Genomic DNA, 17,138 nt, shown 5'->3' on the forward strand with positions numbered 1-17,138 from the left:
AAATTCTTTATCATCTCAATAGTTGCTCTACTCTCTGTGAGCAGAAGGTGCTTCTAGGTTTTACAAAAGCTTTAGAATAGGATCAAAACAATCTTGGGGGTTGCAAACACTTCAGCTTAATTTGGAACAATGTTGCTGCTTGCTGTCTTGTTTTTGGCTCAACAGGGAGGTTATTTGACCGTGGATGTTCATTGCATGCCACCTCGACCTGGATTTTGGATGATTCTTCTGCAAGGAGACCACTTCAAGGGGCCCCTTCTGTTTATTTTATTTTATTTTATTTTTTGATACTAGGGGAGGCAAAAGCCACCCAAGACATTATTAAAAGAATTGGTAATTACAGAGAGGATAAGTTACAAGAAGTAGAGAGTCTGTCAGATCAGAACTGCAGGTGTAAGTTGTAATTAAACAAATCTTTGAGAAAGCAAAGAAGATAGCCATTTGCTCGCTGTGTATGAGCCAAAATAGGGATAAAAGGAAAGGATTGTATCATCTTTTGAAGAGCATATTGGCCGGCCACTTTAGCAAAACCAAGAAGATCTTTCTGGGCTCGTTTGGTTCGCAGGAAGCATTTTCCTTCTTAGGAACATGATTTATGGGAAACAAATTCCTAGAAAGAGAATGCCTAGGAAAGTATTTTTGGCATGTTTGGTTGACCATGGGAAAGTGACAAATTTCCAAGGTGCTTATGTTTGGTTGGCCATCCACTTTTCTAGGAAAGTTATATATAATTCCTATTATGCCCTTAATAAAAATTAGGTTTTTAATGTCTCTTTAATGCTTCTTTAATGCTGAAGGGACTTTTTGGAAAAAAGTAAAAATGGAGGGATTCCCGCCTCATGGGAAAGTTACTTTTCCATGTTTCTCATGGGAAAGACTTTCCCATGAAATGTGGGAATCACATTCCCATGGGAATACAACTTTCCCTTCTCTCTCATTTGAAAACTCCAACCAAACAAGAGGCATATCATTACTTTCCCATTGACCACACTTTCCCCCTTTCTTTTCCCGCGAACCAAACGAGCCCTCTGATTGTAGAGTATAGATCAATTCTTAAAAAGATGCATTACCTTTCAAAACACCTTTTCTTCCATCGAGCTTTTGTTAAGGGACATCCTAGAGTTCTTTTCCTCCCAGCAACACCATACAGTTGCTACCACCAGCATAAGAAAAGCTTGTTCTGCTAAGGAGCTTGTATTAAGAAATATTTTTCCATTTCTCTCAACCCAGTAGCACTACATGGATCCTTGGTAATGGCTGAAGCTCAAGACTTGCAAATAACAGTAAGCAATGGTTGAACAAGAATTGTAGCTGAAAAAAATAAAGTTGCAATCCCTCAGTCATTGAATAGGCTGATTGTAGCTAAGACGCAAGTCAAAGGCAGGGTCGATCTATTCTGCACTTAGAGAAGATGTTGCTGGCTGAAATTTCATCATATGCAACCTAGGCAGAACCATGTTGACAAAAAAAAAAACAGAAGGAACCCTTCTTTTCATTTTGCTTTTTCTCGTCCCTTTTTATCTTTTATTTATTTGAAAGAGTCAGGTGATTCTATCCTAGAGCCTCTTCATGTGGCCATTTCCTACTAACCCTTTTTTTTATAAATTCTTCCTCTGCCTACATTGTAAATGTGTATTTTCTAATAATATTTAGGTGACTAAGGAATAACCCTTAGCCTCATTTTTCCTCAAAAAAGGAAGAAAAGAAAAACCTCCACGAAAGAGAGATGCAACTGCTGACCTATAGTGTTTATCAAAAAAAAAAAAAAAAAAAAACTACTAAGCTATAGCCTTAATTGCTAAATCGCACAAATAAAATGGTAGTGCTAGTTGTATATATAAGCTGAAGGGATGAACAACAGTAGCTCAATTGATCTTACATAAGTTCGACACTGTAATAGTTTTGTGACTCTCCTTGGAATAGGAAGTTTGCCATGGATTGGGATATGTACGTACAAATGGTCATACAGTCTACTAACAATCAAACGTCATGGGTTCGACCCTGGATAGTGCAATCCCCAGCCATCAGAGAACCTAGATACTTAAAGTGAAAATAGATTTCTCTCCCGTTATCTTCATCTCTTTCTCTCTCTCAAAAAAAAAGTTTTTAGTGCCCTCCGATCTGGTGGACTAGGTGGAGATTAGAATGGTTTTTTTGCGGGGTGTAGAGGCACCATGATCGAGCTGACGTTGATATATAAAATTCGAGCAAGCGTTAAGTGGCGGAAAGGACTCGATCCACCAAAAGATGCGCCTTGGGTGGATGCGGATTCATTCCACCTACTATTGGAAGAGATTGCGGCCACCTCCATTGATTGGTCTTCCGCATGCTTCCCTCGTTAGTTGGTGGACACTGGTCTCGTCCACATAAAAACTCCGGCAAGGGAGAGATCGTTCCCATCTCCTCCACTTTATGATGAAGTCTAAACTTTGCTCCATTACAAAAACCCACCACGCCATTTCCAGAGACAGACGGAGTTGGTGAAGGCCAGCACCACTTAGTGGAGAACGGCTCGGTGCCGTGAGCCTTCTAAATTCCCTGGCCGCCCAGAGAGTGTGATATCACCATGATGCGGAGCTTGACTCTATTGGGACAGAGAGGACACGAATCTCTTTGCTCTCCATCCAATTGGAACTTATCATGATGTTTGCAAAAAAAAACTTATCATGATAGAAGTGAGTTAGTGCTTCATGCAGTCAAACGAGATAGACACGAATTAAATGCTTGAAGGCGCCGCCCATGGCCCGCGGGATCAAGCTTGGGGCTCAATATAAGTTGGGTGCAAAAGGGAGAGTGGCCAGCCAAGTTAAGATAACAAAATCGTTTCAGTTTCGTACTGCTACTAGCGTTGCAGGGTTCCTGATGGAGAGAAAGCTACTCAAATGCCAAGCCCTGTTGATCGGATTGCTATGCGCTCTTGATATCACCAGGGTTTCAGCTGATGTCGGCACAGCTACATCATATGGCCCTCCATATCTACGTGCGTTTCTCCTTTTCTCCCTTCATCTATAATTAACCAACCAAAATCCTAGCTACGACCCTCCTCTTTGTGGTTGGAGGACTTGTGAGGGACCTAAACAGGGAGGGGAAAGAAACTTCTCCTTGCCTGCCGGAGGATCCAGTACAATCACTCATCACCATGCATGCATCGAACATAGGCCAGGTGGAGAACACAGGATCCACCTGTACCCCATGCCCTGCGCAGCCACAAGCTGTGAGTGACTGAACTGAATCCTCTCGTTCTAATATCAACAGGGAAAAAATAACCATGTCAGTTGACCTTATAAAAAAAAAAAACTAGTCAGAAGACATCAATAAAGTTTCTTAGCTGTTAAAACTCTAGCTTTCTTTCTAAGCTGACCAGCCACATAATATTATTTAAGTTTTTTTTATCCTATATAAGTATCTAAGTTCTGCCCTGAGATGGAACTAATTTTTTTTTCTTTTCCCTGTTTAAAAAAAACACATGCCTCCATGAACCTTTCAAGCCTCTACTTTTTTTTTTCTTTTCCTTGTTCAGAACAAAATTTGATGGTGCCAGCTTTTTTTTCAAGAGCCGCATTATATGTGTATGGTGAACTGTGAAGTACCTTGATGACTTGTTCGTTTCTAAGTGCAGCAACAAAATGCTCAGGCTACAACCAGGATCAACTGCCAGGGAATGGTCTCTTTGTTGCAGCAGGGAATGGGGTATGGGACAATGGTGCAGCATGCGGTAGAAAGTACCGGCTCCGATGCCTAAGCGGGCTCAGGCGGCCATGCAAAGATGGCACCATAGTCGTGGAAGTTGTGGATCTCTGCAGGAACAGGCCATGTTCCTCAACCCTGGTCTTATCCAACGAAGCCTTCGACGCTGTGTCCAAGATTCCAAATACAAAGATCAACGTAGAATACACACAGTAAGACCGACCCCCTTTCGGAATATTCATCTACCGATAAACAACATATTTCTTCTATTGATATGATGTCAGAATTCAGATAACGTGTGAAATATATTATTGCACACTTGCTTCACTCTTGCTGATTTGTGTTAAAATTAATGGGTTTTCAGGATATGATACGATGGAAAAGCAATTCACTTGCTGACCAAACAAATAGATGCGGAAGAAAGCAGAGTTACCGAGAGACATATTAAGACTGTATCAAGGGACCAGGCCTTATACTATATGAATATAAACCATTTAAGTGAATTAATTCCAGAATTTATGCTGAATGCCTCTCTCTCTCTCTCTCTCTCTCTCTCTCTCTCTCTCTGTGTGTGTGTGTGTGTGTGTGTGTCTTCCCCTCCCCCACACCCTCCCCAGCATTTTATTCCCAAGTTGATAACAGCAGCAGGACTTCAAATTTGGATAGGTTATGCAGTAAGTGATGCCTTCCTATAAGCCTGCTAAAATTCAACAAATGTAATGAAATTGGTCATCTCTGCCCAAATTGTGGAAGACGTTGAATCATGACAGGTGGTATCATCAAATCATTCCTTCTCAAAAAATAAGCTCTTTTCTAACTTGTTCGATAACTTTTGTAGCACTTAATTTCATGCAACTAATAATGAAAATGGCCACATTTGACATCACATGTGGCCGGCCGTATATGACATCAGGATAAATCTTATAAACTGACAATATCTTATTTCCTGTTCCATTTATCATGGCTTAAGTATTGTAATTTCAAGAACTATATTACATAACAAATCAAATGACCTGTAAGCAGTACTAGTTACGATTGTTGATGCTTTGATGAAGCTCAGAACCAAGTAGAAAAATACAGTGGATATGGAATGAAGTTGCCTATTATCTACAGGATGGATGAAGTTAGTCTACAGCAACATATTGGAAAATATTTAATTGTGCAGTGTAATGGAGGATGGAAAAGCCAACACTCAGCAGAGCTCTTCATCAAACAAGAATCTGATGGCGAATTAAAAAAAAAGGCAGTATGACCGATATCTATAGTCAGATGTTGGCAAAGAAATAACAGTAAGTCCCACTACAAAGATTGTGGGATAATCAGTCGTTTATGTATATAATTGTCAAAGATATCGATCTATTGCACATCGCAATTTTGAGTTAAACAGTACCTTGGCTCCAAATAAATTTTCATATGGCCCCTTGGCAATCATTTCAGCCAATAACCAGCAGAAGATGTATAGCTGCTTGCAGCTGACATTAGACACAATACTGGCAAAAATAAAGATAAAATAATAGAACCATAAGAAAGTGGCAAAGCCTTTTCAAAATTCTCCTATTTCCCAATAAAACTAATGCTTTTTTGGCTTCTGTTATAATCAACTTAAGCAATCAACGCTGGCTGATATTAACATATATAAATCCATAAGGTTTTACCTGCATAATATTAGAATGTTAAAAAGAATGATTGACCAGTTGACCACCGCTAGAATCAGTCAATCACCTGTCAAGCAAATGTGGTGAGGGTGACATCAAGCAAGAAGACAGATGAACTTTGCTAATTGGAACTCAAAGCACCACAAAGATCAGAAAAATGAAGGATCTTTCATATTCCGAAAGAAGTCAATAAAGTCAACCACCAGCTCAAAAAAGATGCAAATTGCTCGGCCTAACAAGCTCTCCTCTGTGGTGAAACGAAAGGCCTGTAACCATCGAATAGGTTACAGACCAGTAAAAATCTTATCCATATGCAGATAAAAATGCCAAGAGAAGAAATAAAACAAGCCAAGTATGGTTTTTCTTCAATGCTGCGGAGAAATGAAACTTACAACATGATCTTCCAGATGGTGAACTCGGCTGAGTTTGCTCGATGTTGAGGACGTTACGCTCTCTGATGCCAGTTTGCATTCAATACACGGATACAATTAATCAGTTAAGGGATCGATATAGTGAGCTTCCAAAGAGTTCGCCAATGAACACAGCATACTTTTGTACCTTATGATCAAATAATTCCAATGTAAATAGCACATAGATTAAAACAAATGGCCAGACATGATTGTGGACAGGAATGTTGCTGAGAAACACGAGCACGCACAGACAGCAGGAAGCTGTGGAAAGCAAATTAGGTTAGCAGAATATAGTTGCATGGGTCACATAGCATGCAGAGGTGTCCGCCAAAGATGTCAGCAAGAAAGAAGAGAGCATGGAAGTGGAAAACAACTTCATGCCACTCCCACCCCAACCAGCCAAAAGGAATTAAATAAAGAACCACCAATAAAAAGATAGGGAAATTTCAGTTATGAAGGAAGACTTCACCTTGCGCTTCCTCAATTCGCATTTGAAGTATCTCGTATCTATAAGCAGGGGGGCGTGGCCAAGAAGCAGCCAGCTGACTGCCCCCTTCAACCCGACCTTTATTCGCTGTGCGCTTCTTCTTCTTCAGAGCTGCTGCTTCCCCAGTGCCTTGTTCTGCTACCTGAGGTCTCAGCGATTTGTACAGTAGAATTTGTTCTTTTGGGATGGGGGAGTAACTATCCCAAGGGTCCTCAAATCTAAGTACTCTAGAAATCAGACTTCTTGTAACAAATCGCAGAGGCTACAGTCACCTGCTGCAAATGACCCACCTTTGTGCATTCGTTTGGAAAGAGACATTAACATTGGATCCGGTGCAAGTCTTAGGATTTGATCAGTTATATAATTAGACGAATTGATATGCTAAGTGCACGATGCACGATATATATATCTAGAAGGTGCAGAGCACAGAAAAATTATATAAGGTCATAAATAAAAATCCTTATAAGGTTTCAAAATAATACAAGAATAATAATACGATAATTATGGCAATGGTATCGGTCTCCTTGCCCAATGTATGCTAAAGTTCTGCTGAAACCGAAATATGCCGAGGTCGGCTCATACCAAGTTATGCCGAGGTCGGCTAAAACTAAAAAGAAAGGCAGGATTGATCTATAAAGAAGTCTGTTTGTCAGAAAATTTTTGGCAAAAAATCCTCACATGCTTAAGTTAGTGGAGATCTAGAGCAACAATGGAAAAGAAAGAATAAATGTGGAGGAGTGCTTTGAGGAAAAAGAAAGCTTAAGAATGCTTACCTGAGAATTCCCTAGTCACTTCTATATATAGGATGAAATCAGTGTCTGTTACATAATTTGTCAGGAAGCGTCATAACCGCACAATAACGACTTTTCATGATTGATATGCGACAATAATCGCATTGATCATATTTTTTCTGATGTACTAATGTAACTATTGTCTATATTATAATTGCAACTTATCCAATAACTATCGGTGTTAATTTTGAACAGGAACGATCAGAATGGCGCACCGGCCAATACTAAAGCCGTTCACTCTAGTTAAGGTGGAGACGAGAAAAGGACCGGAATAATCCTCTCCCAGCGATACAATGGAAGGCACGCCGCCAAAGTTTGACTCACATTCGGGGCCTGGCCCCGAATTGGACGGACTAGATCTTCTGTTCTACACCATCACGATGGAGCGACTTGTTGGAACATCTGGACGGTAGGGGGACGTCGTAAGCGCTGAAAAGACCACGGATACCGTCGTAGACCTTTCCTCCTCTATCCCCGTCTCCGACGGGGTTGCCTGCTTCGGAGCCTTTGGAATAATAATCTCTTGCCTTTCCCTCTCAAACCCTAGCCCTAATCGATCTTAAAACGAAAAAAGGGTAGCGGAGAAATCCTCCTCCGCGTATCTGGATTTCAATTCTTTGGTAAGCCTGATTTCTCCTAAATTGTCCTCCCTATCCGTCAGATTCTTCCTATATTTCTTTCTCTTTATGGATCGATCGTTTTCGATGTTTTCTGCACTAGATATCTCGATTTTTTTCTCTCTTTTTAGTTATATATATATGACGGTGTGGAAACTCCATTTTTTCCTCTGCGATTTAGGTGTTAGTGTTCCTGGATTTTAAACCCTAATCATCTAATCGGCGATGGATGGGAACAAAGACGAGGCTTTGAAATGCCTGAGGATCGGAAAGGAAGCCTTGCAGTCAGGGGACCAAACCCGTGCCCTTAAATTCCTGACCAAAGCCCGCCGCCTCGACCCTTCTCTTCCGATCGATGATCTCCTATCCGCTGCTGCGGATGGAGGATCCCGTGGCTCTTCCCCGCCGGATGGTCCTGGCAACCCCCGCGAAGAGCCCGAGAGGCCGACCCCAGGCTCTGCTTCGGCATCCTCTTTCGCTACTGCTAGGGCTGCGGCCTCAACTTCTTCCGAGGGATCTTCGAGGGCTTACACGGAGGAGCAGATAACTGTCGTCAGGCAAATCAAGAGGCAGAAGGATTACTATCAGATCCTGGGGTTGGAACGCAATTGCACCGCGGAAGATGTTCGGAAGGCGTACCGAAAACTATCCCTCAAGGTCCACCCTGATAAAAACAAGGCCCCCGGTGCCGAGGAAGCCTTTAAGGCCGTCTCTAAAGCTTTCCAGTGCCTTAGCAATGGAGAGAGTAGGAAAAGCTATGATCTTGTTGGATCCGAGGAGCCTGCTTACGATAGGGCTGCGGCAAGGCGCCGTGCGCGTGGGTTTGATGGCTTTTATGATGCCGAAGTTGATGCGGAGGAAATATTTAGGAATTTCTTCTTTGGAGGAATGGCCCCAGCAGCCACATCGTTTGGTCCATTCCAATTTGGAGTCGGTGGCATGGGTGGCCCAAGCTTTCACCAGATGCAGGGTGGTGGTAACTCCAACCTCCGTGCTCTGATTCAGATCCTGCCTGTTATTATTCTGATTCTGTTGAACTTCCTCCCATCCAAGGATCCCGTTTATTCATTTTCTCGCGCATATCCTTATGAACACAAAATTGTGACTGCAAGAGGCGTGCCTTATTTTGTCAAGTCACCAAAGTTTGAGCAGGAGTACCCTTACCAAAGCTCGGAACGTGCTTCTCTGGAGCAGCATGTTGAGAGGGACTATCTTACGATCCTTGCACAGAATTGTCGAGTCGAGCTGCAGCGGCGTCAATGGGGTCTATCATACCAAACGCCTAACTGTGACATGCTTCGGAAGTTTCAAGAAACAGCATCTTAATGTCATCGGCTCAAGGTCTGTGTTTCTAATTCAAATTGTCTTCTTTTTCTTCATTACTATTCTATTTTATGATGCCACAATAGAGTTCATCATAGCAATTTATAAAATATCATGCAAATTTCTGCTCTTTTTTAAGCACTTGAGTGCAAGCTGTAATCTTGGCACAACATGGCGTGGATTCTTCATTTTTCGTATATGTCTACCTCTAAGTTGTGCTTCAAATTCCATGAAATATCTTTTTGCGAAATTCATGGTCTGTAATTCACATATGTAGAGTTTGTCTCCTTTTCTTTTGTTTTTTTAAACCAAGTTTTATGCACACACCTTGCTAGATGTCGTTGTATTGTGTATAGGGAAGACAATAATTGCTAGGTAGAGCAATCTGGTGTTCAATTCTGGCCTCACAAGCTCAGGAACATCATCATGAGAGCTAATCTTGCCCTTAGATTTTGAGAAATGATACCCTTAACTATGACGATGATGATGATGGGAAGGCATCAATAGCTAGATAGAGCAGTCAGGTGACCAATCATGGCCTCACAATCTCATGAACATCATCATGAGAGCTAATCTTGCCCTTAAATTTTCAGCGATGATACCCTCCTGATGATGATGATGGTCTCGTTCATTTAAATTGTAAATGGCGCACTCTCAAATGGAAAAGCTTCAAGATGCTGTCTAAAAAAGGGAGGAAATAGGTTCTGTGGATGATATCTTGGGATCTCATCTGCTGCATCTACAATAATGCTAACTTTTATGAGCCTCTAGCGATGGCATACTGATCAATCTTATGAGCCACTGGCTATTGGCATTATGTGGAAGAAAAAAGAAGAAGAATTTTGTGTTTTGAATAGGGATTTTCTGTGTGAAATGGGTTTAGGGAAAGATTCCTGCACAAATTTGCTCTTTATTACCTTGAGAGAATATCTCCCTTTACCACATTGAAGTAGATAAGTGGAAACCAATCTTTAGTAGGTAAAAATCACCCTTTGCACATTGAGGCAGATAATTGGAAACCAAACTTTAGTAAGTTTTATATTTCCTATGTAGTTTGGTGATCAGGCTTGGTGTTTTGAATACTTATACCCCAATAGGCCAATATGCAAGATCTATGCATTGAAATGACCAGATATGGCCCACACACTGTATAGTTAGACCCAAGGTTCGCTGTACCGATCGGTACCGGTCGGTACCGAGCGTACCGTACCCGTACCGATGGGTACCGATATCGGTACACCAATGTCGGTACGGTCGATACCGAGCGTACGGTACCGTACCGACACTCGGTACGCCTATACTAGTGCGGCACCGGTACGGGGTTCGGTACCGGTACGGCGAACCTTGGACTTAGACCTGTCTAAGCTATTGATGATTAACATATATCTGTCACCCATATATTTACTAAGTCTAGCAGGATTTCTAACTATTGCTCTGGATGGAAAAAATCTCAAATTATAGGGAAATAGATCTAAATTCCTTTGAATGAAATTCTTGTAATTCAATACATTCTTTTAGTATTTCTTGAGCACTTAATACATCTGACTTTTGAACATATGTGAGAAACATATATTGTATTTAAGAACGTAGAGGAACTTAGTTATTAGATATGGATGGTCCTAGCATAGCTTCTATGCGGACTCATACTTTGATGGTCTAAATCAGTTGTTAAGACATATCTCTTTCATGGATTAGCCAAGTGATCGTCTGGCTAGGTCAATAGTTTGTTTCTTATATTTTATGTGATTGCTCTTGTTATGTTTTTTTCTGAAGAAGCACACTTACACCAGCAGTCGAAACATTAACTTTTAAAAATCTTCATATTAATAATATGGATGTCATAGTATGCATGTGCATAAATAAATACCCATCCATATAGGCATGTTCATGTTGTTAAATCAATGTTTAATAGTGGTCGACAACAACAATTGTGCTAAAATGCAGGCAAATATTATAAGCGGTGCTGCTTTTTATGAGGATAGGAACAGGCACTGCCAAAGCATATCTTTTGAAACCTCACATTGGATTTTGTTCACATGCGAAGGCACTTTTCAAAATGCCCTTTTTTTTTTTGAGAGCACTCATGTGGAGGACTGCTTCGAAGTCAGAATTATGAAACATTGAAACATATATTATTTCATACAACAGTGACAGCTTAGCTAATACTGGCATCATTTCCCTTTAACAAAAAAAAGAAAGAGGGTGAGGTGGACGGACATACCGGTAGATATTAAGCATGAATATTTAGAATCAAAGCAAGGAACACCTGAGATAGATATCATCAACAGATATAATAGCTATCATGAGTGGCCATGGTCCACTCATGAAGCTAGTTGCATTTCAATCCAACTGAATCAGAAGGTTGTTAAAATCTCAATGGATTGAATACTGCAGATCTTGATGGCTGACAACTGTTAGCTTTCTGCTGGAATCTGATTTCATCAAATATTTTCTTTCCATACTTTTCTTTTAGTGGCATATAATTTGTTTGAGCTTCAATTATTTTGGGACAACTTTGCAAAACCCATGGTTATCTAGAGGGTTCGGAACAGACAATTTGAAGATTTGGTCTGGAGAGGTTTATCAGGGTTCTCAACTTCTTATTCCTCCGTTATTAAATGTTTAGGGATTGTAATATGTTTTTTTCTGGAAGTTGTTACTTCTATGTCCCTGGGAGAGTTGTCAGCAAACTTGTGACCTTCGCCATTTAATTTAAGATTTTAGCTATCAAGTGCTTAGATCTTTTTATGAACATCAAGGAAGCTGTGTGGTTAAAAAATGCTACCATGATATCCAGATATCTATGAGCTTATTGACCTACTTTTACCTGACCTGAATATCAAGCCCCATGAACAATTATAATCGACTGAATAGTTTCAAGGCTGTTTAGAAAAAGCAGCAAACCTGCACCATTGACTAACTATGCATCTGTCTTAGTTCAAGCAGGGATTTAATTGAATTTTGATGAATAAAGTTCGTTTCTAGGAATTTTATTGAATTTTGATGAATAAAGTTCATTGTGTCTTTGGCTGCAATATATGCATTTCTTATTTTACTTGTGATTAATCTCGGACATCATTTTCAATTTCTTTTAATACATGTATAGTACTCAATTCGGTTGATTTTGTTCTTATAATTTAAGTGATTTTACTTGAGCAGATTGACAAGAAATATACTTCAGATTTGGAGATGACTTGTTGAGGAACACCAAGCTAGCTTTTTATATTCTTTTTGCAACGGAGAAAATTTGGGTGAAGTAGTTTGCCTTTTGCATTGCACGACCCATGTTTGGTCTATACCATCTTCAAAAAACCTGCAATTTCATTGCTGCTAGGAATTTGATACTGGTCGTATTAATGTCGATATCAGGCGGTGCCTATCCCTTTCAGCCTTTGGTTGATCAAATTTAAACTCTTCCAACCTACTTGGTACATAAAAATAAGTATGTTTCTGATGTCATTTTGTTCCATTTGTATTAAACCGTTCTCAGCATGACGGAATACTTGCCCGGCTTTTCCCATGTAATCTGAGTTGGTTTTCTTTAACCGCTCAAGGTTGTTCTTAGAGTTTGGGAGGTGGTTTTTAGTCTGCTACAGGATCTTTTTCTCTATTAAGCTGTACTCAACAAAATATACAGGTTCGGCAACGAGGGTGATAGTTTGCAGGCCAAGCATGTTGAGACACCACCTAGTATGGGCAAGAACGCCTGCAGTGGCGGGTGCAGAGCGAGTTCGGACAAGAGTTGCAAGAAGCTAGGGCTTTTAGAAGGATTTAAGGGAAGCCAGCTATGTTTGCTTGCATCTTGGACGCAGAATTTGCTGAAAATGCCCCTTAAGATGCTTACTTTTCCGGAACTAAATTTTAGATTTTGCTGAAGCCAAGCAAGCGAGGTTTATTCTGACCATGCCCACCCAACTATGAAGTTTCTTGCATAAGAGAAAAACAACCAAGGCCCTGTTTCCTGATTCGACATGGCAATATCTCAAGTAATATCCTTTCTTCTATGATAGAGACTGTTAGAAAGGTGATTTACTTTATCCCATGAATATACAGATTAGCTGAAATATTAGTGGTAAATTATGATCAGGTGGTGAGCTTTCTCACCTCTGCAGCACCTGTTCAAATGGGAAGATCTTATCTGCTTATAACAGGTGGCTGTTTAAAACTAGGTTTTATGATTGTTTTTTCGTAAAATTAATTTTCAGGTTTGTGGCTTGCTATTTTTTTTTCTCCCCCAAAGAAATAGATTAAGTTGTGCGGAGTCCATCTATGATCTACCCGAGGAAGAGAATGCAGGGTATTGGAGCTTTCTCCGGGTAAAAATTGAACGATAGCCGCTAGAATTTGGTGCCGGTTCACATCCGTGCTTGTACTGCAGGAGAAGGGATGGTAAAACAGTAGAACCCTATGTAAGTCTACGCTGAAAAGTGCAACAAGATTAATGATCTCTCATATCGGTTTGAGGTAAGAGAGGAGCAGTGTATGAATTGTGTATGGGAACATACATGACAAACAAGAACATTTCAGAATCGTGACTCCATCCACGGAGTGCTTACTCCATTTCTGCGCCATCTTTCCATATTCTCATTTCTAAACCCAAATTCTGAGCCACTCTATGAATCTCTTCCGCCAATGGATGCGTCTTGTCGTATGATGAAAACTTGTGCATATAAATGGAATCCCTGATGCCAACATCCACCCAACTGAAGCCCACCTCCTTCTTGACCCCCCTCTCCCTCATTCCCTTCCTGATCTTCGACACGCTCTCCCATTCCCCCTTCTCAGCGTACAGGTTGGAGATGAGCACATAGGCCCCCGATTCCATCGGGTCCATCTCCATGAGAGCCTCCGCCACCCTCTTCCCCATCTCCGCATTCCCATGCAGTCTACAAGCCCCCAACAAGCTCTGCAATGCCGAGAGCCCTGGCCCTGTTGGTATTCGTGTTACGAGCTCCTCCGCCTCAACCAGCATCCCTGCCCGCCCCAACATGTCCACCATGCAAGCATAATGCTCCGGCCATGGTTCGATCTTGTACTCACGCACCATCGAGCCAAAAATCTTGCGACCGACGTCGACCATCCCTTTGCTGCCGCAAGCCGTCAGAACTGCAAGGAATGTGACATGATCAGGATGAACCCCTGAAGCCACCATGCCTTCAAACAGGTCCATCACAAGGCCGTAGTTCCCATGTTTCGCATGGGCTGAAATTATTGCCGTCCAACCGACCAGGCTCTTCCGAGCTGTCTCGTCGAATGCCCTCTGAGACTCTTCGATGCTCCCATGCTTTGCATACAAATGGATAAGGGCACCGGAGACGTACTCGCCGGTGTTGAGACCCAGCTTCATGACGCGGCAGTGGCACCTCTGACCGTAAATCAGCGAAAATGTTTCGACAGCAGTGATTGCGCTCAGAATGCTTCCGAACGTATACTGATTTGGCTTGCAGTGGAAGAGCAGCGATGAGAATATCTCCAGGGCTTCTTCGCATAGCCCGTTCTGGGCATAGCCCGAGATCAGAGCATTCCAGGTGACGATCTCCCTGCGACTCATGCCGTCAAACAACTCCCTCGAGTCCTCCATGGACTCCAATCTTGCGTACATGGTTATGAGACCATTTGAAACATGCACCTCTGCTGCGATGCCCGTCACGAAGCAGAGCCCATGAATCATCTGAGCGTCTCTCTTTGCATGTTCGCCGGATAGAGCATAGATCAACGCAACAAATGTGACATCGTTCGGTTGAGTCCCGTACGATCTCATGTCATTAAAGAGAGAAACGGCATTATCTGCATCGATAGAAATCATGGTCGTCCATGTGATGACGTCCCTTTCCTTCGTCTCCTCAAAAACCCTCTTGGCACAATCAGCAGCCCCGTTTTTGTAGTACATCGACATGAGGACGTTAGCGACCGAGACATGTTTCTCGAGTCCTGCCTTTGTTGCGAGGCTATGGACCTGCTCGCCAAACTGCAAGCTTCCCTCGTGACTACAGGCCGAGATTACGCTGGCAACTGAGATGCGGTCGGGTCTCACGCCGGCTCCCCTCACCATCTCAACAAACACCTGAATCGCATCCAACCCACAGTTCTCTTCCTGGGTAAGCCCACAGAGCAACGAGTTCCACGAAACCAGATCTCGGACCATCATTTCATCAAACACTCTGCCAGCATCCGTGATGCAATGACACCTCGCATAAGCCGTGATGAGTGCATTCCCCACGAAGGTATCAGAACCGAACCCGGACTTGAACACGAGGGCATGCAGCTGCTGTCCGGATTCCAGATCCTGAAGGTCGGCAGAGAAGGAAAGAGCCATAGTGAAGGTCACGGCATCCAGAGGGACTCCGGCTCGACGCATCTCCGCGACGAACTCCAGTGCTTCGATGCCGGAGGTGAACCCGGAGAGGATGGTGTTCCAGGAAACGACGTCCGGGCTGGGGATGTGCTGGAAGAGCTTCCAAGCCAGGTCCAAGGATCCCGACTTGGCGTACATGTTCATGAGGGAGTTGGATACCGGGAGGAAGGAGTCGAGGCCGGAGGAGACCACGAGACCGTGGATCTGGAGACCGGGTTTGCCGCGGCATTGCCTGAGGGCCATGGCGACCGTGGTGGGGTCGAGGCCAACGTGGGACCGGAGCCGATCCCGGATGGTTTCGAGCTGGTGGGAGAGGATGGCCCCGGCATGGATTCTTCTGCTAGGAATTTCGTCGAGCAGTTGGTGGTGGGAGTGGGCACGGAGGCCTTCGAAACGGGCGTTGGCGGGCTGCAGAGAGCTCAGATAGCGGAGGAAAGAGCGGCGCATGTGAGACTGAAACAGCAAACATCGCCTTCCGCGAATGACGGCGATTAACAACTCCTTTTCTAAACAATAAAAAATAAAGAAGACGACAACGTGTCAGGCGCCGAGGAGTGGAGTTGTCATTGCGACAATCACACTACTCTTATGTACATATAAAAATATTTTTTTAATTATATACAATAATTTAAATGAGTATTTTGGTTGCTATTTGTATGCATATCTTCATAAATACTCAATTGCATGTATGCTCTTTTTTTTTTTTTGGCACATATCCCCACATTATTAAATGAGTGTAGTTTAAATTTGAAATAACTGAAATGTGCAAAAAAACAATATAAGAATATACGTATAAATAGAAATTTTACAAGAATATTTACATAATTTTGTATATTTAAGAAGATATATGCAAAAAAAAATCTATTTTATTTCAATTTATTCATCTTGTTTTAACATTTAGATTAATCTAGTATTTGCTCCTCAATATCTTCTATGAAACAATAGCTTGAAAAAAAATAGATTCAACAATTAAATAATAAAGAGAGTTATGGAAGTTTTTTCACTAATTATGAGTCTGTTTTACTTTATTCCTTTTCATTTATAACTAGTGTATATCTTTTTTAATTGAAAACCAGCTTGTAATATTTATTGTTATTGATGTATACATAAGGGCTTGGATCAGAATATATAAAGAGATTCAAATCTTCTAAAAATACACGACAGATTGCAATAATCAAGCTTTTTTACTATTGTTATACTCCTGAGTGCATGAACAACATTAATCATCCATAAAATAAGCTATTGAAGGACTTTGGAACCCTTTAAACTTAACTACAAGAGGAAACATAGATATAAGTCCTTCCGGCAAGCCATTTGCTTGGAGAAGAGATTGTGTAATATTGGCCTAGTATATTATAACATTGGCATCTTTTGTGATAAACAAGAAGCACACCTTTAAATTCTTTTAAGTTTTAATCTTCAAACAAACTTATTAATTTATGATCATGTCTGGTATTATCTAAGACTTGAGCAATAAATTTCTAAGCACAAACCAAATCTTTATGGTCTCTTCAAGCTTTAAATTAAAGGTGTGCACTATATCATTATATAGATTCTTTTAGCAATAGCCATCAATATCAACTAACCAGCACTTTTGTCTTCCAAAGTAATATATCATCCTCGTAGAATTCTTAACCTTCTTCCAATACCCTTTGAATTTCATTTTCAATTTGGATAGTGGTTGCTCTAAAGCCTGCATATTGAATAAGTAAATATTCATGATATGGCCAATAAGAGAGAGAGAGAGAGAGAGAGAGAGAGAGAGAGAGAGAGAGAGAGAGCTCATCAACCCTAAAAAAAACTAAAGCAAAGG

The 17,138-nt window shown here is 41.5% G+C and overlaps 3 protein-coding genes across 3 annotated transcripts; 2 read left to right on the forward strand and 1 right to left on the reverse strand.

The window, feature by feature from the left end:
* Window positions 1–2,627: 2,627 nt before the first annotated feature.
* LOC103708759 (EG45-like domain containing protein) lies at window positions 2,628–4,224 on the forward strand. The gene is made up of 3 exons (XM_008793830.4): window positions 2,628–2,980; window positions 3,620–3,899; window positions 4,052–4,224. Exons 1-3 carry the CDS (start codon window positions 2,740–2,742, stop codon window positions 4,056–4,058), a joined length of 528 nt encoding a protein of 175 aa, XP_008792052.2. The 5' UTR covers window positions 2,628–2,739; the 3' UTR covers window positions 4,059–4,224.
* Window positions 4,225–7,425: 3,201 nt separating this feature from the next.
* Window positions 7,426–12,488, forward strand: LOC103708758 (chaperone protein dnaJ 49-like). Its single transcript, XM_008793829.3, has 3 exons — window positions 7,426–7,650; window positions 7,829–8,988; window positions 12,130–12,488. Exon 2 carries the CDS (start codon window positions 7,873–7,875, stop codon window positions 8,971–8,973), a length of 1,101 nt encoding a protein of 366 aa, XP_008792051.1. The 5' UTR covers window positions 7,426–7,650; window positions 7,829–7,872; the 3' UTR covers window positions 8,974–8,988; window positions 12,130–12,488.
* LOC103708823 (pentatricopeptide repeat-containing protein At4g32430, mitochondrial) lies at window positions 12,214–15,946 on the reverse strand. Its single transcript, XM_008793918.3, has one exon. The coding sequence runs from the start codon at window positions 15,770–15,772 to the stop codon at window positions 13,523–13,525; it is 2,250 nt and encodes a 749-aa protein (XP_008792140.2). The 5' UTR covers window positions 15,773–15,946; the 3' UTR covers window positions 12,214–13,522.
* Window positions 15,947–17,138: the final 1,192 nt, after the last annotated feature.

This window comes from Phoenix dactylifera, chromosome 8, assembly GCF_009389715.1.
Source record: "Phoenix dactylifera cultivar Barhee BC4 chromosome 8, palm_55x_up_171113_PBpolish2nd_filt_p, whole genome shotgun sequence".
Lineage (NCBI taxonomy): Eukaryota > Viridiplantae > Streptophyta > Magnoliopsida > Arecales > Arecaceae > Phoenix > Phoenix dactylifera.

Coding starts and splice junctions, on each gene's coding strand:
- LOC103708759 (XM_008793830.4), top strand. CDS start 2,740: ATGGCCCGCGGGATCAAGCTTGGGGCTCAATATAAGTTGGGTGCAAAA. Junction 2,981..3,619: donor ATATGGCCCTCCATATCTAC/GTGCGTTTCTCC, acceptor TTCTAAGTGCAG/CAACAAAATGCTCAGGCTAC.
- LOC103708823 (XM_008793918.3), bottom strand. CDS start 15,772: ATGCGCCGCTCTTTCCTCCGCTATCTGAGCTCTCTGCAGCCCGCCAAC.
- LOC103708758 (XM_008793829.3), top strand. CDS start 7,873: ATGGATGGGAACAAAGACGAGGCTTTGAAATGCCTGAGGATCGGAAAG.